This window comes from Miniopterus natalensis, chromosome 16 (assembly GCF_054644295.1).
Source record: "Miniopterus natalensis isolate mMinNat1 chromosome 16, mMinNat1.hap1, whole genome shotgun sequence".
Taxonomy (NCBI): Eukaryota; Metazoa; Chordata; class Mammalia; order Chiroptera; family Miniopteridae; genus Miniopterus; species Miniopterus natalensis.
In genome coordinates this window covers 36,950,019-36,977,385 of record NC_142096.1, presented here as the reverse complement: position 1 = coordinate 36,977,385, position 27,367 = coordinate 36,950,019, and the positions used below count along the sequence as shown (strand labels likewise).

Sequence of the window (27,367 nt, the reverse complement as noted above, 5' to 3'; positions counted from 1 at the left end):
GTCTTGAGGGTGACAACCTGGGTGTTTTGTCGCCTGTTACTGTTTCCAGGATGTAACGTAATGCCTTACTCTTAGTAGGTCCTCTGAAATGGTTGCTGAGTTAATCCAAGGAGAGAGAGAGAGAGAGAGAGAGAGAGAGACACACACACACACACACACACACACACACGCAATATGTGATCGCATTTATGACCTTTATTGGTATGGTAGTTTTAATAAAATAAAGCTGTTTTAAAGTATAATAATGTTTAGACTTTCTTCCTTTCCTTTCTTTAAACAGGTAGAGGGGCGAGGACAGCATCACAGCACTGGCTGAAGGTAAATAGTCTTCGGGGGAATGATACTCAAATGCAGACGAATGTCATGATTTAAGTTAGAAGTGCATTGGCTAAACATAGTGTAAGGAAAGTGTTTGAGCTGCTAAAAACGTCTTTAGGAAATAACAACCTGTATTATTTAGTTTCTGGCTTAGACTAGGGAAATGTAAATTTAATTAGAACTTTTTTTACAGCTTTCTTTTAACAGTAGAGGTATGTGCTTTGTTTTGTAAATTCCCTTTTAAGTCATTTCAGCTATCACCGGTATAGTTAACCCAGAAAGGTCTAAGCCATAATTCTGATAGTTTAAAAATATTTATTTGTTTATTTGGAAGCTCGAAGGGGAGGACACTTTTGCATATTTTCTTAATAGGAATTCTACCAATTATTGTTTTGGTTCCTTTTTAAAAAGTTTAAGAAGTAAACAGCACAACAACAACAAAATAGTTACTGTTAATGGGTCCTGATTACTCAAACATTTATAGTCCTGTAATTGTTTTAATTATAACAAGTTAATGGGTATTTGAAAATGTAATTTTTCTACAGGCTCTTTGTGTTATTCAAGAGAAAATGATCCGCTTAGATCTCTTTTGGTGCTCTTCCTTAGTCATGGGTAGAGATATTTACCTTTCAGAACGCACCTGGCATTTTATTAGACCTAATATGACAGTCATCATGTCCTTTGGAACTGTAGCCACCTCGCCTGCTCTGTGTGCCACAGTGTGGGAGTTCTGAACCATTTTCGGTGCCATGACCTCTGTGGTCATCCAGTGAACCTTGTGAGTCCCTTCTCAGAATAATGATTTCAACAATTATTGTATGAAATAAAATATATAGGATTAAAAAGGGAACCAGATATATTGAAATAGTTAACAAATATTTTAAAAATACAAACTTTTGATAGATTAATATATATGCTTCTGACATTAGAGAATAAGCTTTGGTGACAATTTTGCAAAATATTTACTGTAATTTTAAATAGTGATAAGTTTACAGTAATTGTAATATAATTTGAAAATACCTCTGATTTCTATGGATGACAAGTTTGATAGGTATTTCTAATACCTCTGTGGTTTGTTGCCTATAATTTTGATTGACGGAATTGTTAAATTTCTTGTAGAGGTTAGTAAGAAGTTTCCCATCCAAATTCACTGGCACTGAATTCTCTCTGGACCCCAGATTAAGAACTGTTAGTGAAAATCAGCTAGACCTTTCTTTCTCTGTTGTATTTGACCAGTGCAGTATTTTATGTTCTGTATAACTAATCTTAAAGAAGTAGCACTACCCATCATCTATACCTTAAGAAATATCCTAATGGTGTAGGCTAGAAGTTCTTGAAATAGCTTTGAAGAAACTTCTGTTTGCTAGTTAATAATCACAGAAACAACATTCTGTTGAAAATGGTGTAGAAGATGTGTTAAGCCTTGGAGTTTGCCTGCCTCCGAAGAACTCTCATTCTAGTTTAAGGAACATGAACTACACATGTAAAAAATAAAATAGTTTTCAAGATGCCAACAGTTAACCAGAGAAATGTCGTCATTCTTTGCCATAGGAGGATGCAGATGGTAAGTGCTCCGATGCTTATGTTGTGGAAATGTTGGTGAGACTGGTACCAGAACGTTAGACCGTGGAGTCAGACTGGATCTTGGTTCAGCAACCTTGGTGCTTGAGTTATGCTCAAGAAAGAATTCAGAGCCAAGACTCAAACTATAAGAGAAGGTTTATTTAGAAATTCACAGAGGTAGAGGAAGTGAGCCGTAGAAGAAATGGACTCAGGAAACCAATAACAGAGGCCAAAGAAGGGCCGTTGGAGCTTAGGAGAGAAAAAGGTAAAGGTTATGCACCTAAAGGAAAAAGGAGAGAGGGAGGGGGAGGAAAAGAGGGAGAGCAGTTGGGTCCTCTGTCCTAAGGGCTTTTAAGGATAGAGATTCTAGGGGAGGTCCCTAGAATATTCACCAGCTTTCCTGGTGTGTTTTTGCAGGACCATGGCCTCCACTGATTGGCTGGTGCCATAGCACAGTGTCGCTAGTCAGTGCAGCTGGTCCTGATGTCAGCCATGGCTTCCAGTTTTCTGGTTTTACTGCTTTTCTAGGCCTGGAGCTGAAACACAACTGAGGCCTAGATGTATTTTATGTGGGTCAGGACCTCATTGTCCTGGGGGCTTAATACTTAAGGGCTATTCCCTGGCCCCCTTGTTCGTTCCCCTTGTAAGGGGCTCTAACCCAAATGACTAGCAACATTCCAGGGAGGAAAGGTCAGGGGAGGGGCCAGACCTCATGACCAACTATGATATGAAAGGTCAGGGGGTCTGAACCTCATGACCAGCCATATGCTAGGGGAGAAAGGTTACCCTGGGGGCAAGGTCCTTGTTTTCCCAGTTTTGCCTATTGCTAGGCAACTGGGGCTTTCCACTCTGATGACCTTCTGTACCTGGTCCATGGTTCTTGCTCTGCTCAGGTCTAACTGCCGACTACAGAAACACACAAGAAAGGTCAAGACTTGTAAAACACCATCAAGTGTTTTTCAGTTACTTCAGCATTATGAACTCTACAATGACCATGTGCCAGCCTAAGTTGGGAAGAGCCTAGAGTGGGGTCACTAAATTTGAATGTGTGTTCACCATCTTGTGGCTGACTACAAATAAAGGGAATGGCAGGTCTTTTGAAATTTGATTGATAGCAAAACAGCACTAATATTTGTTTTGAAGGGAACATGGTAGGTATATGACTTTTGGGGTTTTTGGTTCTATCAATGTGACCTGACCCTCATGCTATATATATATTTTTAAATTTATTTTTTATTGTTGACAGTATTACTGATGTCCTCTATTTCCCCCCAACTTCCCTCTACCCAGCTCCCTCCCCCCCCTTTACCACACTATTGTCTGTGTCCAGGGGACCCTGTTGCCATATTTTCAAGATGTTTTCAAAAGCTGCACTGCCAAGCTCATTACATTAAGCCCTACTTAAAAAAACAAACAAAACTAATTTGCTCCTTTTGCCCAAGTCACCAAGTTTCTCTAATCCTCAGTTCCTTTCTTTTATAATGTTAGAGAATTGAGCTACATGATTTCAAGTCATGTTATGACCTATATTCTGGGCTCAGATTTTTTTACCCTTTCTCATTCCCTTCACTTCCTCCTTCGAAACTTGAGACATATGGTAAAACTATTCATAGTAGTTAAGTGAATTGAACTTTGTTTTAAATAAATATTGGCCTTGTATATGCTACACAGAACTTTAAAAGCTAAAATTATTAGATAACGTACTTAGTTCAGAAAACTTTGTTATATATATGTTCTGTATTTTTCTTACTTTAATGGTTTGAAAAATCCATTTAAAATTATTAGGCTCTTTCAACAATAAAGGTAAATTAAAAAAAATAAATAGCCCTGGCCAATTTGGCCCGGTGGTTAGAGCATTGGCCTGCGGACTGAAGGGTCCTGGGTTTGATTCTGAACAAAGGCACGTACCTTGGTTGTAGGCGCAATCCCTGCCCCAGTCAGGGCATGTGCGGAAGGTAACCAATCGATGTGTCTCTCTCACACTATCCCCCCTCACTCTTTCTGAAAAGCAATGGAAAAAATATTCTCGGGAGAGGATTAAAAAATAATAATAATAATAATAAATAAATAAATAAATAAATAATAAATAAATAAATAAATAAAATTAATAGGCTCCACTATAAGAAAATCAATGGAATACCCTCTATTTTTTGTTAATCCGCTTTTTTTGGGGGAGGGGGTGGTAAGTCAGCTTTTCCAATACTACTTAGTGAAAGGTATCAGGCCTTGTCATTTGAAAACAGTCATGGAGTATGCTTCTTAAATTAACTCAGAGAATCTGTCTCTACTGTCCAACTGAAGTAAAATAGTGTTTTTAAAAATGATATAATGAAAATATCTTCCATTTTAATTACCACCTTTTTTGCAAGATCAAAATGTAATGGCCCAGCCAATGTGGCTCAGTGGTTGAGCATCGACCTGTGATCCAGGAGATTGTGGTTCGATTCTCGGAGGGGTACATGCCCGGGTTTTGGGCTCAATCCCCGGTAGGGGGCATGCAGGAGGCAGCCTATCAGTGACTCCCTCATCATTGATGCTTCGATTTCTCTCTCTCCCTCTCCCTTCCTCTCTCTGAAATCAGTAAAGATACATCTTTTAAAAATGTAGTGACCTCTGTTAGACTCTTTTTAGTAATATATGAGATACTGATTTATAAATGTAGAATTATTTAAGTACATAGCTTAAAATTTATGGTTACCAAGAAGAGTAAATTTATATTTTGCTTTTGTAATCTGTTAGAGTCTGATGATCCTGGAGGAGTTATATTTAAGAGAATGATTCTAACTCAACTTCAGGAGCAAGGGAAACATTTGGCAGTGACCTCCTGTAATTTCACTGTATAAATTCCTTTAGTGTGCCAGGCTCAAACAAGAAGACCTGACAAACGGTAGGGAAATCTTTAAGGACATTTCTTAGTGTACTACCTGTCATCTTTTCCTAGTCATCATATTTATTTTTCTTAATTTTTTCTCTTAGAATTTTATTAGTACTTTAGAAATTGAATTAATTTCTTTTAGGAACAATTGAAAAATTTTAAACTTTTTCGATGAATTTTGTGTACTTCCATTTATGACTAGGATGCGATATGGCAAAATGGTTAAGAGAACTGTTGGGACCCAGATTTGCCTGAGTGAATTCCAGCTTCACTGTCAAGCAGATTACTTAATCCTTCTGACCTTCAGGCTGCTCAGAAGTAAAATGATGATTGTAATGCTGACCAGCCTCATAAAGTGGTTGAGGATTTTACGAGGTAATAGTGTATATACACTACTTAGCATAGTGTGTGGCACACAGCAAGGTATCATTCATTGACTTTTATTTTCGTTTAGTGCTCACAGCATCCATGGCCCTCTGCCAGGTGCTTTGGATACAAAGGTGAAGTTATAGTCATACTCAAGGAAAGCTGGTTCTATTGCTCTTAGTTCCTTTATTCTCTGTTTAAGAAGGTCCTTATGGTGAGTATTTCCTAAATAACTCCTTCTAAACTTTATTCTCTTTCAGAAGCTAAATCCTCATAATTACTAGACAGGAGATATCTTGTTTGTAATTTTTTGCATATGTGAATATATGTATATAGTGTGATAGATAACTTTCTTTCGACCTCAGTTTAATATATAGTAAGGTATTTCAAATATTTAATGGGTTGGCAGGTGGCACAGGGATTGTTTTGTTTGGTTCCGGAGGCCAGTGAGAACTGGTACCAATGAGGAGAAACTAACAAGTGGGTGAATTTCAGCTTAATATAAACTTTGTGTAATTCTTGAGGGCAAGATTCATGTTGAATTAATTGTGCATCATTTGATCATTGGCTGAAGTTTCTAAAAACTGATGGAAGTCTAAAATTTAAGTCATTCGAAAATAGAGTGCTTGATGATTTTTTAAATCTAATGATCATTTTCAAGAGGAACCTTCATAATAAATTCTTGTGAAGTGGGTAATTTTGAGTTTTGCTGGCTTTTTCATATTCCATCTCATACCCCATGTCTTTGTCTGCTGGGAGACATAGCAGGAAGCATTTCTTTGCTTTCTTTTCTAAATTTGCAATTGAGACAGTGATCTGCATTGGTGGTTTTTGTTTTTTTAAAAAAAACACACATCTTTATTGATTTCAGAGAGAGGAAAGGAGGGGTAGAGAGAGAGATAGAAACATCAGTGATGAGAGACTCATTCATCGGCTGCCTAGCCCGCAACCCGGGCATGTGCCCTGACCGGGAATCGAACCCAGATCTCCTGGATCCTAGGTCAATGCTCAGCTGCTGAGCCACGCCCAGCCGGGCTGGCTTAATTTTTAATAGAGGCACGGAAGAGTACTCGTAGTAGTCTCTGAATCAAAGTCAGACATGTGACAATCTGATATAGTAGTATTTTATTATGGTTCACTTCCTTGTAAGTGGCAATATTGGCCTCCTAATTTATTATATTGCCAGGCAGTCTAGTAAGTCTTTTATTTAAAATAGCTTAAATAATACTTTTCATTTTAGAATACTGAATCTAAGTATATCCACTAGATGTCAGCATTAGGAAAGACGCGGCATAACGTGTAGAGTCACAGCCAGCAGCTGTGAGAGGCTCAGTCTAACAAGCAAACTGACTTGTGTAAAGTCACATATTTTGTGATAGAGTCAGGACTAGAAATCAAGTCTCCCAATTTCCATTCCATAGTTCATTTATGTCACATTTCTTTAAGGCAAATGACTTTACCCCATATAATTACTGGACTAATGTAATACGTTGATCTTGATATGTGCTCATGGGGAGGTTTAGTCCTGCTGTGATGGTATTGTAGCGGGGCATCCGTAGTACCCGATTCCTATTGCTCTTCCTATACATTTTGCCAAGGAAGGAGAATCACAGGGCCACTTTATTAATAGCTATACCAGTACCTGATGATGCTAGATTAGATAGTGTTGGTAAGGTTAAAGTTAAGAGATTCTCTAGAGCTTCCTCTGTATCAGTCAGATTTCAGCCAGGAAAGCAGAAACCTTGCTGGGTGTTTTAAAATGGGGGATTTAACATATAGAATGATTTACACAAGTGTTGGAAGCCCAAGCAGAAGGAGGATGCTGAGGTCTGAGCATGTGTGCTCACAACACTCTGACACCAGTTCTGAATTGTTCCAACACACTTCTGACACAAAATGCGTGGGATATCCACCCCCTCCCCCGCCAGTTCTCCAGCTCTCCAGACACCAGCGGACTGTCCTACAATTCACTTTGATTCTGACACTGACTTCCTGGAGTTAGTGCTGACCCCACAGGCTCAGGGCTCAGTCCTACAACACTGCCCTCCACTCCAGATGCCAATCGCAAGTTTCAGGCCTTCTGCGCTTAGATCAACCAGCTGTGAAGTGGGGGTTCCCGTTATACCTTCTTGGGTTCAGTAATCTGCTATAATGGCTCACAGAGCTCACTTCACTTCCTGGTAACAATTTATTTTAAGGGATTTTTATAAAGGATGCAGATGAACAGCCAGATGGAGACGTACATAGGATGCAGTGTAGTGGATTGATTAGAAGGACCTTTCTGGCATGTGCCTTATGATATTTCTGTAATTGCTCAATTTGGTGATTTCTTCAGCAGGTTCCAGCAGGTGAATTACATTCTCTGCGAGAACCATTGTTTATTAGTAATATTTTTTGTGTTGGCATAGTTATCTTCAGAGTAGAATATTAGTACTTTTTTATGTTAAAGCAGATTTTTAATGTGTAATAGCTGTTTGGTTGAGTATATGACAAAGCAGTTCCAGCATCTCTTGTATGTCTGGTAGTTTCTCTTTGGAAGGAGAATTATGGAAGTGATTCACTATATTTTTGCTCATGTAAAATATATTTTATTATATCACATATTATAGAATCTGAACATAGAACCGAAGGCCAGATTTCCCTAATATTTAACATTTTAATAAGTTTTAATAGTGATGCATAAAGTTTATGCCTTTTACTCAGAGAGGAGGGAGAGAGGGGGAGGGAGGGAGGGAGGGAGTAGGGCAGTCTTCATTGATTCAGTTGGGAAGACAATGAACTCTTTTCTAGATTCTAAGTCCTGTTTTTTTTGTGTGTTTTTTTTTAAACTCAATAGTTTTCACTTGTCAATATTTGGTTTTTCCTCTCCCCTACTCACGATATTCCTGTAACTTTATAAAGTTCTGTTTCTGTGTGTATTTTTAACATGCAGCCATTCAACGTTTGTGACTACCTGCAACATCCCAGGCATTGTTCTAGGACTTGGGATGAGTAGTATGCCAAACAAAGACCCCCCTGCCTTCTTATAGTTCCCTGAACAGTGGAAGACAGTCAAAGGAATGAATATGCATTAGATTGTGATAACCATCAGTTTGGGAAGGCCAAGGTGATGGAGAGGAGAGAGGGGAAGAGACAGATGGATTGGTCAGCAGTGAGCTGAATGAAGCTCAGAAGCTTGTCTTTTAATGGTTTGTGGACAGCGCATTCCAGGCCAGGAGTAGATGTTTCTTTTTCTTTTATTGTTAAAATATGTAGTGAAATCATTTTTTGCACATGAGGATAGAGGATAGATAGATTGAGGTTTGAGGAAATTAAAAAGCCTTGTGGAATGGTCACCTGGCAGAGTGGGTGAGGAGATTGACTGGAGAGATGGAGCAGGATTGCTCAGCAAAACAGGATGTACATTGAAAGTAGTGATTCTTAGGCGGGTGCAGTTTTGCCCCCTACAGGATATTTGGCAATATCTGGAAATGTTTTTGGTTGTCCTGCTGGTGCTGGGGTGATACCAGGTGTCTAGTGGGTAGAAGTCTGGGATGCTGCTAAACATCTTACAGTGCACAGGACAGGCCCCGCAAAAGAAGAGCTGTGTGGTTCAAATGTTAATAGTGCCAGGTTTAAGAAACCCCAATTTATAGCGAAGCTGGTCAGTGCGTCGATGAGTTTTTCTTCCTTCTCATCCCCCACTCGGAAATATTTATTAAGTTCATAAACTAGACTGAAGAAAGCTGACACCAGACAAATACAGTGATTCAGATTGTGTTAGGGATACTGAAGCAATAAGTTTGGGGATGTGGTAGAGGACGATGGAGCCAGGGTGCAACTGCCATGGATAAGGTTGGCAGAGAGAAGCCTCTCTGAAGAGGAGCATTTGAAATGAGGCCTGAAGGATGGAGAGAAGCCAGCCATGGGAATATCCTTGGGACTAGCATTCCAGGCAGAGGAGATAGCACTGTAAAGCCCTTGAGCTTAAAAGAGTAAATGGAGCCCTGGCCAGTTTGGCTCAGTGATTAGAGCATCAGTCTGAGGACTGAAGGGTCCTGGGTTTGATTCCAGCCAAGGGCACGTATCTCGGTTGTAGGCTCCATCCCAGGCCTAGGTTGGGGGCATGTGTGGGAGGCAGCCCCCACATGTGTCTCTCTCACATCGGTGTCTCTCTCTCTCCCTTCCACTCTCTGAAAAGCAACGGAAAAAATATTCTCAGGTGAGGATAAAAAAAGAAGTAAGTGAAGTGCCTTGGCCGGCTCAGTTGGTTGGAGCATCATCCCATACATACCTGGAGGCACCCAAACCATGTTTCTCTCTCGCATTGATGTTTCTCTTTCTCTCCTTTCCTCTCTCTAAAAAAAAAAAAAAAAATCAATAGAAATATATCCTCGGATGAAGATTAAAAAAAAAAAAGTGAAGTAACAGCATCTTGTAGGAATTTTCTAGAAAAAGAGAAGAAATAGAGAAATAGTATATCAACTGCAGTGTATAGATGTGTTTCTTTTGGCTTCTGTTTTAATTAAGGAAACTTCAAGTGTTTTGTGGGAAAATGGTTTAATGTAGTTATTAAGTGCCTTTTGTGAGCTCAGAAATACATTCCACAGACTACCGGCCAGGAAGAGCATGTTCCTTTCCAGATAAGTCGCCAACTTTGAAACAAACATGTAACACAGGAGCTCATTGCCACAAAGGTCCACCAGGAATATCACAAACACTTGAAGTAAACTATATTTGGTTTCTGTGTATTAAATTTCTTCTTAGCTTACTTAGTAAATATTTGTAATATTTTGTTTGAATCCTAGGATTACAATAAAAAGCAATCTGAAAGAAAATTCTTTAGCTTTTTCCTCCTAAATTCTGTTTGTAAGACTTACAGTTACTGTTCTATTATATTTGTCATTTACTTTGAAATAGTGCCTCTAGAATAAATCAGTAGTATCTTAGACCAAGTTGTATATAATCTGAAAGATCTTTTATATATTGTTATCCTTTGTATCAGATTTATTTATTCATCTGAAACTCAGAAGTCTTATTAGTCAGAACTCTCTTAGATGCAGATGACCAAAACCCAGCCCAGCTAAATAGGTAAAGGGGAAATTGGTTGAAAGAAACTAGGGTGCCTTAAAAACCAGACGAAAACGTAGCAGCTAAACTGAGAGAAATGGAAGCTGGAACTTGGGAACAAATGGAATAAGAAGCTAATGACTTTAAGACACTTTCTGTGACTCTCCGCTGAGAGTTGGAGTCCTTTTGTTACAGGCTGGCTTCTCTTTGGCAGGAAATAAGGCTGCCACGCCCTCTGGAGCCTCACATTCCGAAGGTTCTGCTACTGGGAACAGATCCTTTGGTCAGTCAGACTCTACAGCTGCCCTGCAATAGCAGCAAATAGGTCACCAGGCATGGGACTAAATGCTGTCCTCCATTAACCCATTTATGAGTTTATGAACCCTCTACAGTGGATGTGTATTATTATGTACATTTTATGGATGAGAAAACTGAGGCATGGAGAAGTCAGGGATCTTGACTAAAGTCACAGCTGGGAGGTGGCAGAGCTAGGGTTTGAACCCAGGCAATCTGGTACCTACCAGAACTGACAGTTATTAGCCACTATATTGTATTCATTGAAATCAGTCACACTGAGGGGACGGAAGGTTTTGTTTTGTTTTTGGCTGAAGAGTTAAACAATGCAAGACAGGGATATGGTTTTAATTTTTTTGTTCATCCTTATAAAAAAAGATAGGACAACTGATAACATAATGAACTTCTTTCAGGCTTTTGGAGGGTTCCATGAGCATTTGTTCAGAGACACGCACGATATGGGTTGCCTGCACAGCATCTTCCCTGTGTGCTGTGGGCAGAGGTACTTCTGCATGGGCCGCTGTTGTGCTTTATCAGTGGTTCCCAACCAGGGATGACTTTGCCCCTAGGGGGCATTTGGCAATATCTGGAGTCATTTTCAGTTGTCATAACCTGTGTGATGACTTACTACTGGCCTCTAGTGTCTGCAGGCCCAGGATGCTGCCACCAGCCCCACAGTGTGAGACGGGCTCCCCTTAACAAGACTTACACAGCCCCCAGTTTTAATAGTGCTAAGGTTGAGAAACTGTGCTAGATACACTGGGCCATTTCAAACGAAGAGTGTCTTTGGATTGAAAAGGTAAGAAATGCTAAATCTCTGAGTATTTGTGGAGAGTGAATAGGTCAGGACCAAGTATAAAGCCAGGTGAGGGTGTGGGGTCACCTTAGGCTAGGACACCTTGAAAGGACTAAATAGTGAAAGATGCTTGCAGAAGGGGAAGTAGGAAAGTAGAGCAGATGAACTTGGCTAGTTTCAGTATTTCCCTGATATCACCTGTGTGCTTACAAGTGAAAAGGTAAGGAAAGTAACCTCTCCCTTCTGCCTCCCTACTATACCTGTTGATGGTCTCACAGGACTAATTTTAGGACAGCATTTCAGCAATGCTCTTGACAAAAATGGGCTAAAAATGGACTCTGTGATTTACTCTGATTCATAACATTGAAGTTGATCAATAAACTGAAAATTGGTTTGTATTCAAAGAAATAGAGCCATTATTGTTTCTTAAAAGTTATTTTGTGACTTTTGGCTTATAATGATGGTGACAGCCGACATTTATTAAATGCTTTCTGTGTGCCACATACTGTGCTAAATCAGTGCTCAATCCCATTGGACTCTCATTAACCCTTTAAGATAGTGACTATGATGATTTTATTGGTATATTTTATTGATGAAGAAGATGAGTCCCAGAGAGATTAACTAGCCTTCACAAGGTCAAGCACCTAGTAAGCTAAGTTGAAATTCTGGTTTGATTCCATAGACTGAACTGACACCGAATGGTATGCTGCCTCTTTCCCTTGGAGACCGGCACAGGCCTTTCTCCTGTTCTCTTTTCATTTATAGCGGACACTTTGATACACAAGGGTAACCCTTTGTATAGTTGGTCTCAGTTCTTGCTAGTGAGAGAATTTATGTGTTTGGAAGCAGATATTCTGTACATATTTGAAAACTTTAAAAAATTAAAGCTGTGAAATAGTCTTATTTCTAAATGGTTCTTAAAATTTATTGAATAAGTTTAGTAACTAGTTTGAGTAATTGTTTCGATGTGATTATTTTGGAACAATGTTTATATTTTTCTTACTATAAAAGGTTGATATTATTAAACTTTTTATAGTGTATAAGAGAATTAAGATGAAATAGTTCCCTCTTAGGTCCCAGCTCAGCTAATTCCATTTGTATAAAACATTGTACAAAATCTTTACAGTGAACTTCTGTGTAATAGGGATTTTGATATAAAAATCCTACCTCTCCCACTGGGAGAATATTGTTTCGAAAGAGAGGGGACCCTTCATTATTTACCATATTTGTGAGTAAATCGGACTGCTTTTAACATTACTAAGAAATGTGTGTGTTAGTCCAGCCAATAACTCATACATGTACTTTTATTTCCTCTTTGTGGAGTTTCAAGTTAGAGAGACAGGCCATTGTCCAGGGAGAAGGTAGAGGGAGGGGGGACCAGCGCAGGTGCCTAGAAGTGCTAACTCTTTTCAAACTTCTTGTGGGGATGAGTAATAAGATGTATCCTTTCATTGATAATAAATAATGTTACTTTTATGTTTCATTTGTATTTGCCAGCAACTCCATATTTGGAGAAAAAGTATTGAGAATGGGGGAGGGGAGGGTGTCTGTGACACCATAGTCTGACTTCCCTGTAGTTACTGCAACTTCCAGGTTTAAACCTGGCTTCCTGATGTTGTTGACACTTGCCCTCCATGTCCATCTTCACAGAGTCATGGCAAATTCATGGGCAAGATTTATACCATACCTTATTTTTACTGTTTTTCCTCTGTGAACGTACAAAGTTATAATTGCTGGCTCCCTTCCTGTTGGTTTGCTGTGTTAAAGTTTAAGTTACATACTTTGTATGATTGTATATAGTTAATACTGTTGAATAATCAGTCTGAGTTAAATAATAAAATGCTTGACTAATCTTTGGAGTATAGAAGATGTAAGAAATATTGGTTTATGTGTGGTAAAAATTGTAAATGGGTCATTAATTGATAACTCCCTTCAGTCTTTAATGGTTAAATGTGGTTTGAATACTGTCTTCCTTGTATTCCCAATAGGTTTTGATCTACAGAAGAAAAATATCCCTGTTGTTTAAAAATGTGGCCTCAGTTTTACTTACTTGAGAAATCTATTTTGACGTTAATTTAAACCGCGAATATATGCCTCAAATGTTTTAAAGGAGTAACACTAGCATAGACTAATCAAATGTAAATATTGCAAGTTATATGTAACAATCTAATCTTTTTCCATTCTTGTTTTATGTAACTTTTTTGATATGTGGAAAAGAGGGTCAAGAGCTATAAACTCAGAGCCAACTGTGCTTTTGTTCCACATTTTCAATGCCCAGGAGCACATAGACCTGCACCTGTTGGTAATTACGAGCAAGCCAGCCTTTGCCGAGTCCCAGGCCTCTGCTTAAACTTTTTTACTGGAACTAAATGATGTTGCCATTTTTATTTTTAGGTTTGCTGGCATGGGTAATCTCATTAAGGTGCTAACCAGGGACATAGACCACAATGCAGCACATTTTTTCTTGGACTTTGAAAGTAAGTCTCCTTAGCCCTTCACAGCTGGTGCATAATGGTAAAGATGAAAGATTAATTATACTCACACCGCAGTGAAGGCCAGCCAGAATATCTGTTAATAAAATATGGGGAATCAGAGCTTGCATGATTTTTTTCTTAATTCGTAGGCAAACATCACCATCATATGTATAATTCTTTAGTTTTTCATTTGCTAAAATCATGTTGAGTCTGTAGCCAGTGCTGTCTTTTCATTAGTCCATGAAGCAAGTAGCCTTATGATGAACATTCTAATAGTATGCCGTGGTGACTGCGCTTACAATCCTGCAATGGCTTTATGAAAAATCAGGAGTGTGCTGCATGTCCAGAATCAGTACTTAAATAACCTCCACAAATTACTAATCCAAATTGGGTTAGAAATATCCACTTTATTTCATGGCATACAGGAAGTAAGTTTACTATTCTATTATTTTAAGATGAAATGCAAAGGTGAGCCAAAACTCTGATATTTGGCTTTGAAATTGTTGTTCAAGTGCAATTTTTAAACAAGATTACATGTGAATAATTCTTGATCAGAAATTTCTTTTTCAGAATACTAGCACTATTGGAATACTTAAAGAATTTTTCATTATAAGGCCATTAATGAAACTTGTCTTGGGAGAATTTTGAGAATTAGAGCAACAGTTGTGCCATTGTGTACAGGAAAACCCCATTTCACCTCTAGGTCCTACACATCAACACGTTGAGAACCTGGTTTGCTGTCTGCCAGAGCACAGTCTGGGTAACCTGAAGGATGAATTCATGGCCTAATGAACATTTTCCCTGTTGCTTTTAAACAAAAAAATCCATTTCAGATGTTCTTTTATAAAGGGATATTCTCTCTTTTCTCATTCTTGTCTTGACAGGTACCTTAACATGGGGAATCTTCTTAAAGTTTTGACATGCACAGACCTTGAGCAGGGGCCAAATTTTTTCCTTGATTTTGAAAGTGAGAAGATGATTTTATATCTATTTCTCTTTGCCTGCAGTAGACTGCGTTTGTCTTGCACTAAATGAATGTTTCCACTTTGCCATCTTTTTAACTGCTTTGCATGACTGAGCTATGAATTGTTTGAGTAAAATTTCTGGTGCCTTCTAGAACTGGAAATCATATTTTATAGAAAAATTGTGGTAAAATGCTTGTATTTGAATTTTTATAAGATTCATATCTTTTAGTTGGATATTATTTTACAATTTGAGATCTCTAATGAAAACATGAGATTCTCTAATGAAAACATTTCTATGAAAAAATTTTGGTGAAAAGGAAAAATGCTAGTTCAAGATTTCTTAATAGAAGCAATATTTAGGGGAAATTACTGCATTTGAGAAAAATTAAATATTAACTCTATGTACCTATTGAAGTATTTTAAAACAAATCTGTTCTCGAAGGCCGTTCAAAGCTCAGTAATTTGGGCATAATATTAAAAGGTAAGTGTGAACCTTATTTAATCTTTGCACATAATTAATTTGAAAAGTTAAGAAACTCATTAAATGTATTTACTTCAGGAGTTAATTTTTTTCTAACTCTAAATGAAAAGAAAATAATGGGTTCACAGACCTTTGAGTGATCTGCCCTCTGCTTGTTTTATGTTGCATGACCTGTTGTAATATGGTCTAAGGGTGGCAGGTAAGTGTCCTTGACCCCATGCATGTGGAAAGCTTTTGCTTTTTTGGCTGTCTGTCTGTATAGGTTTAGCTTGTCTGGTTGTCAAATCGAGAACAATGATATTAAGTTGGTATTTTAATTTTAACTGATCGTTAGGAAATTGTTAGGAAAGGGTGAAGAGAGCACCTTTAGATTGTAAATCATGTGATCTCTTACATTATCCCCTAAGGTTAAAACATTTGAACAGATTTTTAAATACATAAAATTTAAGACCTTTTCTGGTTTTAAAAACAAAATAAACAAATCCCTTAAAATAAATACCCAGAGTCATTGCATTTTTTATCTACTTCAGTTTAGTTTATGTGATATTATGCAACTCATTCTACTTTATGAATAATTTTTATATTTTTTTTCTTTAAACCAGGACAGTTCCTATGAACACAATTTATGGCTTGTCTCCATTTTATGGAATAATTTGTGGTCTCTGATATTTTTTCTACTTTTATTATATTCCTGTCAGTGTTCTGTTAATAGTTTGGGTAGTGTATGCAGGCTAGCAAAGAGTAGTAATGTCAATATCAGGACCATACAAATGTTGGGTTTTTAGGGGAACATGTAGTTAAGGAAATATTGGTTTTCTTGACCCTTCTCAACAATTTAACAAGACTGTTTTAAGTGCATGTTTAGCATGAATTTTAATCAGCTTGGGGATGTTGAGCAGATTGCTGACTTGAAGATTATTCTTTCAGATGAGGCAACTTACATTAAAGCTGTATTTTAGTTTATTTGCATCTGTTTCAGACTTGGTCTTGTATTTTCCTGCTATTCTGTCTCTTTTTTACTCTGTCTCAAATTCCTTACATTTGCAGAATCTTGGCTCTGATACAGTCAAGATCTTGTTCAAGACTTGGCACTTGATCTTTTTATAAATCCAGCTTTATGTTGTGGTCCAGTGAGGAGCATGAGTTTACTGCAGTGTTTAAAATATTATTTGGTCTTGGTTTTCTCATCTGGGATAGGTTTGGGTGATTATCCTTAAAATTTAAATCGCTAATGTAGTGACAGGAAAAGGTCAGAATTGCTAACAAAAACAATTCCCAGGAATGAAGAACTACATATAAAGTGTTAACTTCTTAAAGGCAGCTATAAATTAAAGAATATTTGTTGCCTATATCAGTCAATGTAGAATTTTTGGCTTGACACTTACTGGCATACAATAAATGAAATTTAGTGAAACATTCTGTATACTAGGCCAGAGTTTGCCTGTTATTTCTTATTTAGATTTTTAAATATATTTTCTTTTGATTCTAACTTAATCAGTTTTATCTCTCATTCATTTGTGTTTGTTTTTGTTTGTTAAAAACATTTTTGGTAAAAACAAAACTTTTTTATGTAAAAGTTTACCTTATGATTTGGCCATTAGAGTGATCTTAGCCCATCAGGTGGGTCTTCTTTTAAACTGTTTATACCAGACTCAAAGTCGTCAACATATTTGATGTGCCAGCTCCTTACGATTACAGAGAATAAAGCCACTTCTTTTATTAAATAAAATATTTAGTTCTAGTACATTTGAGACAGGATTTAGTGGAGTCCTGTAGTTTACAAAATAGAGGCTCTGTCTTTATGGTAAGTTATTCCTCCCTTCACTTCACCTCATGCCCCCACGTGCTGGTTTCCACTTCAGCTGGATATATGTCAGGGCCTGCCTCCTGCGTGCCCACGGCAGGCACTGGGGGTGCAGAGGTGACTGAGATACCACTCCCCCTTTGGGGAGGTCTCAGTTTAGTGGGGTCGTTAAAAAGACAAGTTAATAATATTTTTTACGTAATTTACATTCCAGCTGCAGATCAGGAAGGGATTAACTTTACCTGGCAGGGCGCAGATTGGGCGTCATGGTAGACCTTCTGATGGTCACATTTGAGTTGGGTTGTGGAGGGTGTATTAGAATGTTTCAGACAAATTTAGTGAAGGACATTGTGGAAGGAATATGTGCAAAGGCCTTAAGGCATGAGGTGACAATCTGTTCATTGAAACATACTGCTATCTGTTGAGGTGCTAGAAAGAGGGTCTCTTTCTTAAAACAAGTTACACCTATATGATAAGGTTTTATTTTTAAAGTAATGGTTCAATTAGCATATAAACTCAGATTAGCCTCATAAAATTTGGCAGCACTTAAGCTAATGATAACATATATTAAAAACACTGAATTGGGGCCTGTATACCCTCTTCTAGTTCTTGGAATTTATTTTATAATGACACTGTTAAGTTATTGCTCATTCAAATGACAAATCATTCGCCTGAATAACTAGTATACAGAGTGGGCAAGCGTAGGTTTACAGTTGTGAGTGCACAGAACAGTTTATTCTTGTACTCTTACTAATTATTGTACTTTATTTGTATTACAACTGTAAATCTACTTTCGCCCATTTCTGTGTATATTCACTAAATTGTGGTTCTTAGAAGAGGGACTTTTATTTATTTTTATGTCCCTTCCCAACCTTAGCATAGTGCTTTGTAAATGATAGAAGTTTCATGTTTGTTAAGCTTGATTTACTTATTTTCAGTTAGACCAAAGTAGGAGAGTAAATATAGGTGGATATTTGTAAATGAGAAATACAATCTTACTTTCTCTGATTCTTTGTTTTAGTGTCCTTCCATTTAGTCATACATTTCCTCTAATTCTTGTGTATGTTGTGTTATCTGTCTCCCCCATCTTTTAAAAATACTGATACCTACTTTTTTAGTCTAACTTTATTTTCCATTTTGCCTCTTGTATATTTTCTATTGCTTTTGCCCTGTACGTTGAAATATTTTTATTCTGGTGGTATTTTCCTGTGTATTTTTTCTAAAATGACGTAGGATTTTATTTGTTCAAAGTTGAAAATGCAGAATGGTGTCCTTTAACTCGTGCTGGAGGCCTGTTTATATCTACCGTCTCTACACCTTCTCATTCACACAGCAGACATTTATCATAGAAAATCTGCTAGGTACTGAGTTTGCACACCATTCAGTGGTTTTCCTGAACACTGAGGCCCCTGCCTTGATGAAAGTTATGGAGATAGAGTATAAATATTTATTGAGTGAATGAGTGAATGAATAAGATTAAAGCAGATAGACCCCTTATCACAATTATGATTTTTATGTGATTTTCTTTTTCTTTTTTTCTTTTGTAGCTGATCTTTGCCTCCTTTTGTACCATAACAACTTCAATTTTAACAATTATTTTCAGTGACTCTTTTATAGGAAAGTGGTGTGAAATTATTAAAATACTTCATTTCACCTTCAAACAATAGGAGCAACTGAAACATGCTGTAGTAATTTCCCTGGAATGGCTTTTAAATAAGCTTGATGAGTTAGCGCTGTGCCTCCTCTCAGTAACATACATTCTTTTGCAATCAAATGAATATCCTTTTGTTAGATGGCTAAGCAGCAGGTTTTTTCTTCAACTAATACAATTTTTTATCCTTTGCTTGGAAAAATCAAAGTGACAAGTCTTGGGTGCATTATATGATACCATTTTTGAAAAAAAAACTTTCTTTTATGTAGTCTCTTCTTCTCCCTAGTATCTCACCCTTTTGCATGACTTGCTCTCAGTAAAGTAGTGCTTACCTGTCTGCTCTTTTCTGTTTGTCTTCATTTCCACAGCAGTCTTCAGCAGCTTTCAAAATTATCAATGTAACTCTCCTGTGACAGTCTAACAATGTTCAGTTAGTGTGGTGCTGGGTGCTTTCCCACCCTTGGGCGGGGGGGCGACACAAAGCTTCTCCTTTGTTTTTAAGCTTCTTGGTATTTACTAAATCTTTATAATTATTAAACACTCCCAAGGTCTATTTAAATCTACTTGATAATGTTTCTTTGTCTGTAAGTCTCAGTGTCACATTTTTCTTTTAACAACTAGTCACCACACCAAAAATACATAGTTAGTATTTGCAAACTTTATGAATACCTTTTGATCTATATTGTCCTTTGTCATGAATTCTCTCTTCATGAACTTAAACTATGTGTCTACTATTGATGTTTATGTCTATAGTTTCATAATCCACATGAACAAGTATAAAACTGCTGTTTTTGCATGTAAAGAGTATTTTCTCTACTGCACCTGGTGTAAGTATAAAAATTATGAGGTGTCCTTTTTAAAAGTGTGTGTCTAACTATTTTTGGAGAATGTGGTCTGACTAAATGTGAAAGGATATTACTGCTAAATGACGAACTCTGACTTTTAAAATGTCATTTAGCTACAATATCAGTATTTGCTCTTAGTAATTCATACTTGTATAACTTGGGACACAGCCGTTTTAATTGGCTTCTCTTCTGTAATTATTTTGTCATACTATTTTCATTCCAAAAAAATGCATGATTTATGAAAAGAAATTTGAAAAATAAGGGAACAGATATGATAACGCAGATTCTTAAGTTGGCTTTGCATGTAAATGTTACTTTGTTACTGTTTCTGTAGTGCTGTCTTAAGTATGTTGAAATTAAAATTTGGTACTGTAATTGTTGATTTAAAAAAATATGTGGTAAGTTTTTGACCAGTTGGCAGGTTTAATAGATGGAACTGAATTATGACTTGCTCCAAGTGCAAAATAAAGTTAGAATATTTAGGCACCCGGAGTCCTAGGTTCATCTGTGAACTAAGTTTCCTTAAATTTTCTAAGGAAAGGAATAAATAGATTATTGTTTATTTGTGGAAGGTGGGGTGTCTACAGAAAACTCTTAAGCACTAGTTTTATGTGATTGGTAAACAAAGAGATCAGAAATGTTCTTAACTCCTATTACAAATTTGGTCCACTCCCCTACCCTCATTAGGGAAAACATTAGTTAGCAGGGAGAAACTCTGCCAACACAGTTCCTCTCTAAAACATCATGGTAATTAGAGTGCTTATCATTTTAAGTGCTTTATGCCTTATGTGTAGTCCCGTGGCCTAGTTGGAAAGATTCAAGAAAAACTGTTTCTTCAGAGTGCCCTCCCCCCCCCCCAAGAAATGTATTAAATAAAAAAGCTTTATCCTTAGAAAAACAGATGACCATGATATTAAAAACAGAATTTCTGTTACCTGGAGTCTAGCAGAGAGAAGTCTAGATTTAGTCACATTCACATGTGTTCTGTGGCTAATACTGCAGGTGGTGGGAATACCCATATGTTTGTGTCCCTCAGCATGCTTTCTGTAACTATACTTTTTCCTCGTTTCTTTCTCACTTAACCTCAAGGATGTTTGAATGCAGTTCTTGCTTTGGCATTTAAAAATGTTAGGGATAATATTGTAGCTAAAGTGTCTAGTTTTCAGTGGCCCAGTAGTTCTGGAGCAGTTTCATAATTTGAGCTCCTCTGTGCAGGAATCCTGACTGGCGGTGTGTTCATCAGCAGAGAAGAACATTGGTGCAGAATTCAAAGTGGTCCCTAGAAAAGGGCAGCATCTAAAAAGTATTCTTTTAAAACAGCTTCTTACCACAATTCAGTCAATAAAATGAACTTTACAGGAGAGTAAAGTCGTTTCAGTCTTAAACATAGATTAGCAGGGCACTTCAGGCATTTCACCCCTGTTGCATAAAGCAGATCGGTACTCGTGAACTTACAGTCATTACTGATAGTGATGAACAGAATGAGAAATGCGTTCTTCATGCTACCACAATTTAAATTTTGAATTATAATTCTCAAGTTCACTCAGTATACCAAGTCATGATTTGTAACTAAACTAAATAGTAATGTTTGGTGTTCCCTTGCTTCTTTGTGATATTTATAAACTTGAGGCTAGTTAGTCAAGTGTAGAACTGTGGAAAAATTATCAATCTTTTTCAAGAAGTGCAAAGTTAACACTAATGAAGTGTCAGTCATCTTTAGACATTTGGATTGCTTAGAGTTACATGTGTACTAAAAATTCATGTGACTGTGACTTTTCTTGTGCTTCCCTGCCATTTAGATGCCCAGCCCACGGAGTCTGAGAAGGAGATTTATAATCAGGTGAATGTAGTACTGAAGGATGCAGAAGGCATCTTGGAGGACTTGCAGTCATATAGAGGAGCCGGCCATGAAATCCGAGAGGTAAAGCAACTGGGAGCTCCTGTGTCCCTCTTTTAACCTCTGCTGTTTTCCATACTCTAGAATTCTTTGTTGCATATTAAGTAGTATATTTAAAGGAAGATCATGTGTATTATTTCAAAGGTAGCTGCAAAATAGAAGGAAAACAGTGCTCTGCAAAACGTAATTTATGTATATTAAAGACAATTTTATTTCATTGGTTGCTCTCACACCTGAAATTTACTATATCCATGGGGACTATTGGTACTTCTGTGGAGGGGAGGAGAGAACGTGACTTTCTTTGGCTTTTTGTTCTGTCAGTCTATTTTTCCTGCTCCTCTTGAGTTTCTCAGGGAAATGCCGAAACATCCTTGTGGTCTGGACTTCCCAGCTCTGTCTGATGACTTTACCCCACAGAGCTAATGTTCAGAGTGGTCTCCCTCAACTTTTTTCTCCAAACCCCTGACCTTATCCAGGTTTCTTTCCATTCATCTCTTTTTCCACTTCTTCTGTTTTTCCAAAGAAGCTTAGTCTCTCTACTTCTTACCAGGACTGTGTTCTCTACCATTTCTCTCCATGCTCCTCTGGGACTTTAGTTCTTTCTTCTCTTTATTATATCTGTCTTTTCTCTTTTGCCGACTTTCTCCTCAGCATAAACACATACCCGGCTCTCCTGTACTACCCAAAGAAATCTCTTAGCCTCTTTTTCTCATTGCCACGTTTCTTGAAGGCATGGCCTGCATTTTGTTTCTTCATTTCCCCCCAACCCTTTGTAGCTAATAGTGCACAGGCTATCAGGGATCAGTCTGTTGGGTTTACACTTCACATCCAGCGGGCTTCCTCCAGTGGCGTTTGGAGTACCAGTGAAGGCAGAATTAAGTGCAGGCACCAGAAGGTGACATTGCGAGAAATGTTTTGGGCTCAGGGGCCACAGGTGTTGGTGACTGGCTGGGTGTTTAATATAAAGTAGGGGAGAGAGTTAAAGGATTGCATGGTTTCTAATTTAGATTAGCAGCTGGTGACATCATTGACTGAGGGAAATCATAGATAGTGCAAACTCCACTCTTTACCTCGTGCCCTCACGGCTTGTTCCTGGATGTCTCACACACATGCACCCCCTTGCCTTTGCTTTGTCTGGAGCACGCGCCTTTCCTTCTCCTGTCCAGTTCCTGTCCTTCCTTCAGACCCGGTGGCCTCTGCCTCCTCTTCCTTCTTTGCCCTAGCACTTTGCACATGTTCCTTTTATGGTAACCATCACTTTTTTAAAAAAACATTGATTTTTTTTAATGTTTTTCTGTCCATCACTGTACCTCCAGCTTGAGGAGGGTAAACCTGGTTTCTTATTCTTGGGTTGTCAGTGCCCAGCACAGTGCTTCGTAAGCAATTAGTAGCTGTTGAAGAAATAAATACAAGAGTTTAGACTAATCTCTCCACTATCATTAGCTTCAATAAAACCTTAAGATTTCAGTCAATGAAGGAATGTAACCATTTCTGTGAAATTCAAGGTCTCTAGATTGAAATGGTTAAGCAGGAAGCTAATTTACTAATTGATAAGTTACTCTTTCCCTGCAGGTCACACCAATTCACAAATAGTTCTAAAACTGTTTAATGGTCTCTCCCTGTTGATTATTAGTGCTGTAATGTATTTTAAATGGTTCATCAGTGTTATATTATTAGACTTCTTTAAAGTTTGTTTTATAATTGACTTCTTATCAACTAGTTACAGTTGTCTTCATAAACAATAAAGAAAAAATGCCATTATCTTTGTGATTTTTTTTTTTTTTTAAGGGAGAATTCTTAGGATTTTTAAAAAACTTCCCCAGTAGAAGGGTTTCTCTGCTTCTGTGCTTTCCCCAAAGTCTTTATGTTGACATAATTGAATGCACATTAAGATTCAGTTGTAGCCTTCTAGAAGAGAGTAAAATAATAGAAAAGTTTATATGTAGGTCATTTCAGAGAGGGCTTGTGGGGCTGTTAAGCCGAGAGCTCTCTGTGCTATGACCCAGGATTGAAGTTCCCGTAGGATACCCTAGTCACTCAATAGTGCTGTGCTTTCCTGAGGCGTTCACTCTCAGTGTTCCATGGTTGGGCATGAGGGAAAGTAAATAAATGTTCAGTTTTAAAAAAGAGTTTATATTGAAGAATAATACTGAAGGACACTAAAATATCAGGGGGGATAAAAATCAATGATAAGAGATTCACCTGTTCAGGCTTTGAGACTTATAAGGGCACCATGATTAAACTGTTGGATAAAGGAATTAAGGGCAGAGAAATAAGTAGATAAAATACATATAAAATATGTAAGCTAGAAAACTCTTTAAAAAATGCATTCAGGTGGCCTGTAGATGGGGGATAAATGTGTAACTGTTTAAGTAGTTGAAGAAATTTTCACTGAGAAATATACGTTGATGTTTGGGTTTAACTATATAAGCAGAAAAGATTTCTAAATAGTAAGAAAGCAATTTAAACTAACAAAGGGAGGTACAAATAAAAGCTGACTGTATACCAAATATACAAGGAACAGATACAGCCACCATAACTGTCACAGATCAGTAGGAAGTCTTCATAGATGTAGCAGCTTTCACCTGGAAAGAAGCACGGACACTAGAGAAAATGTTCAGCGTCACTAATAAGTGCACATCACTCAAGTTTTATTAAATATAATGAATTGATAAAAGCTCAGTATTGGTTAGTTTATGAAAACAACAGGTAGTCTTAATGCAAGTGGTACTGTAAAATGGTTGTCTTTTTGGAGGTCATTTGGCAGTGTGTAAAATAGATCTATAAAATTATTTGTACTCTTGCACCAGAATCTTACACTTTAGAAAATATGATCCAAAAGATTAATTCAGGAGGAAGATAAATGTGACAACTTTTATGGCCACTGTGTTCATGGTAACAAAGCTGTGGGATCAGTTCATGGAGTTGTTTTGAGGATAAAATTAGATAATTCATGGAAACAGCACAGCCTAGTATCCGACAAACAGAACACACTAAGAGTTTATATGGAATTACATATGTTTTTGTATAAATAGCATTTTATTAGAACTCCAAATAGAGTAAAATTTGATTTTAGATAGAATCTATTAAATAAACAAAGCGTATTCTCTAGGATAAACCACTAGAGATGGAAATAAGAACTTTCCACTAATGTATTGATGTATCTGTTAACAGTTTCAATATTTTTGAAAATGAGAGTTGAGATACCTGCTCCTTGATGCCCTCACATTGACATTGACTAAGCACCCTTTTGCATGTTGGGCTATAATTGGTACAGTACCAAAAATACTATGTGACAGCAATAAAACTGATGTGAGAGGAGAAGGAATCAGAATTATAAGGAGAACCATGAAATGCCATAAAAGAGCATGTCTTCGGTTCTAAATCCAGGCAAGGGAAGAAAACAGTTAACTGTACTCAGTTATGACAATGGGTGACATTTGCTGGAGCATTTGAGATCCTTGCAAGAAAAGTTGGATAGGCTTCTCAACAGAAGATAACAAATTTACAATTTTTATCTGCTCATTTCCTGAATAATAAATAAAGTAAATTTTTACTACTTGCTATGAAACATTGCTGAACTGGGCTGGAGGCTAAGAGGACTTTCATATACAGCAGGATAATGTCACAGTTCCCTTAAAATATTCATATTACTATGATGTGAAATAAAGATTGTTACCTGTTGTAATGTCAGATTTTTTTAACATTAAAGTGTTTTTAAAATGTTTTTAAGATTTATGTGAAATCCCATTCACATAAATGGGATTTACTTCAGCCTCCTATTGTGTTTATGCATCATTTAAAAATTTTATATAAAAATCAAGAAAATTTGAATATAGTAGGCAAACTTATAAAGCAAATTCCTTAAACAATATATAGCCCATTTATTTAGTTTGTAGCTAATTTATTCAGAGGACCTTCTAAATTTATCTGGTTTCATTTTTCGTTTGCATTCTTAATTTTTGGTTTTGTGTAGATGGAGGTAGAGTGCTAGCGCCTTGGGAAAATATAACATGTCAGTATCTCCTGATAATGTTTATGAGCAGCCCCCGCAGCCAGCCTTTGTTATAAGTTTCAGCTTTCAGATGGTGTGTTTAGCTTCTTTGAATATGCCAGAGAAAGCAAACCAGGTTGTTGAAAAAGACACAAGTTCCTTAAAGGATTAAGAAAAGCATCTATAAGCAAAAGGAAGATGAAAGTAAGAAAATACATTTCTTTGGGAAGAGCCCTGTATATGTACAAAAGATTGCCTAGTGGTTGGAAAGACCGGCATAGAAAGAGGCACATCCACATTATATTAGGTTTTCCAGATTGTGGGTGATTTTCTCCCCTATCAGATTACCTTGAGGAAACCCTGAGAAAACTTGGGTTCCAGAATAATATTTTAGTTATAGGAAATAAGTATGACAGTTTATGAATCCTATCTTTCAGGTTGATTTGGGCTCTTAAGTGTTTGGTAGGTCTCTTAAAGCTAGTTTGGACCCTGGAAGTAAAATTATTGAAAGTTTCATACCCTGTTCCACAGTTGGCATCTTATTTCAGCTATAGCCTAACTTTTTGGTTTCTTTCTATTCCACTAAAATAATTCTTTGACAGGGAACTGGTAAGAAAGCCTGTCTGTAACATGCAAAACAATGTAAAATGGTTGCTTTTTGTGGCTCTGAAAGGTACCGTGGCATAATATATATAACAAGCATATCTCATGTCATGCATTATATCCATATCCATTGCAAGAGTAACTAAAGATGTATTACAGTAGGTTGAAAGTATCCATGGCTTTGAGAAGGCCCACTCTGAGCATTCCTGGGTCCATTATTCTGTATTTTGTAGATTATACCAGTGTTTCTGACATTTGCTGAAACCTGTATTTTAATGTAAAAGTAATACTGTTGTGATTTTTAGAACTCTAATTATTTTTTTCTTTGGATTTTGAAGGCCATCCAGCATCCAGCAGATGAGAAGTTACAAGAGAAGGCATGGGGTGCTGTTGTCCCACTAGTAGGCAAATTAAAGAAATTTTATGAATTTTCTCAGAGGTTAGGTAAGTTGAAAGTTTTGTAATTATGACTTCGCTAGTAAAAAATATACTTATGAACAATACCAGAAGTAATTTAGAGTATTTTATGTTCACCTTGCTAAATTAATATGTTACATACGTGGAGCAAGCTTGTGAGACTGTAGAATTACAGCGTAAACCTAGGTATTTATTTAGACCATTGTCCTCGACAAATTATAACTTCCACAGGGAAATATCTGATTTGATTGCAGTCTAAAGGGTCCTGGCGTGAATGAGAAACCACTTGGTAGAAGTTCTCTCCAGCTGTACAGCAAACCCTTTCCCACATGCAGGAACTAATCTATAGCTCTGGATTATTTAGATTTTGGTGTTCTTAACATCATTGCTGATTGTGATCAGTTCATGGGTCTAAAACTGTACAAATTGAGAACTAGGAAGCTAATGGTGTACCCAAATATCTATGGAGTTATTAAAGCAGAAAGAGTTGAAAACCATTTGCTTTTTCCCTTGCATGGGAAAAAATATTGTGAGATCAGAATTGTGCCTTCACTACAATGAGTAAACAAAGTTGGAATTCCCTTTCTTGGAGAAGGAAGCAGAGATAAGATGTAGGCATTGAGCTGCTTATGTAACTTGAAAGATGTACATGGGAAGGACTTTTCTGTGTGAAATTGTGGACATAGGAGAGGAGCTGTATAGAAGTGTCAAAATTTGAAACATTTAAGTTGAAGCTCTTGACACATGTTTTATATAGTTTTGAGTTTTGAATTTCATGAACATGTTAATGTACTTTAAGTGAATACATGCAGTTTGGTAAGAAACCATACTATTAGGTAGGCGTCAAACTGGGGGCTCACAAGCTTTAGACCTGAAATGTGATTTGTTTGTCCTATAGTTCTTAAAAATTCCTCATTAGTTGCCAGGTTTAAAAATTGTTAATTATTTGTGTTTTGTTGTTTTTAAGTCTCTAGT

General features: G+C 37.2%; 1 protein-coding gene and 1 non-coding gene across 6 annotated transcripts in view; both read left to right on the top strand.

Moving 5' to 3' along the window:
* Nucleotides 1–27,367, top strand: part of CYRIB (CYFIP related Rac1 interactor B) — an 86,815-nt gene that overhangs the window by 41,559 nt on the left and 17,889 nt on the right. For 2 of the 5 annotated variants that reach the window (XM_016216038.2, XM_016216036.2), the window contains exons 2-5: nt 281–318; nt 14,620–14,702; nt 21,281–21,402; nt 26,314–26,419. In XM_016216038.2, coding sequence (XP_016071524.1) covers nt 14,630–14,702; nt 21,281–21,402; nt 26,314–26,419 — 301 coding nt within the window. In that variant the 5' untranslated portion in view covers nt 281–318; nt 14,620–14,629. Of the gene's footprint in view, nt 1–280; nt 319–13,468; nt 13,739–14,619; nt 14,703–21,280; nt 21,403–26,313; nt 26,420–27,367 lie in introns of those variants that run through there. The other 3 variants (XM_016216037.2, XM_087825489.1, XM_016216039.2) reach the window with 3 other exon arrangements.
* LOC148091366 (small nucleolar RNA SNORA25) lies at nt 23,323–23,450 on the top strand. The gene has a single exon (XR_015715823.1). It is a non-coding gene; the product is annotated as a small nucleolar RNA SNORA25 (small nucleolar RNA).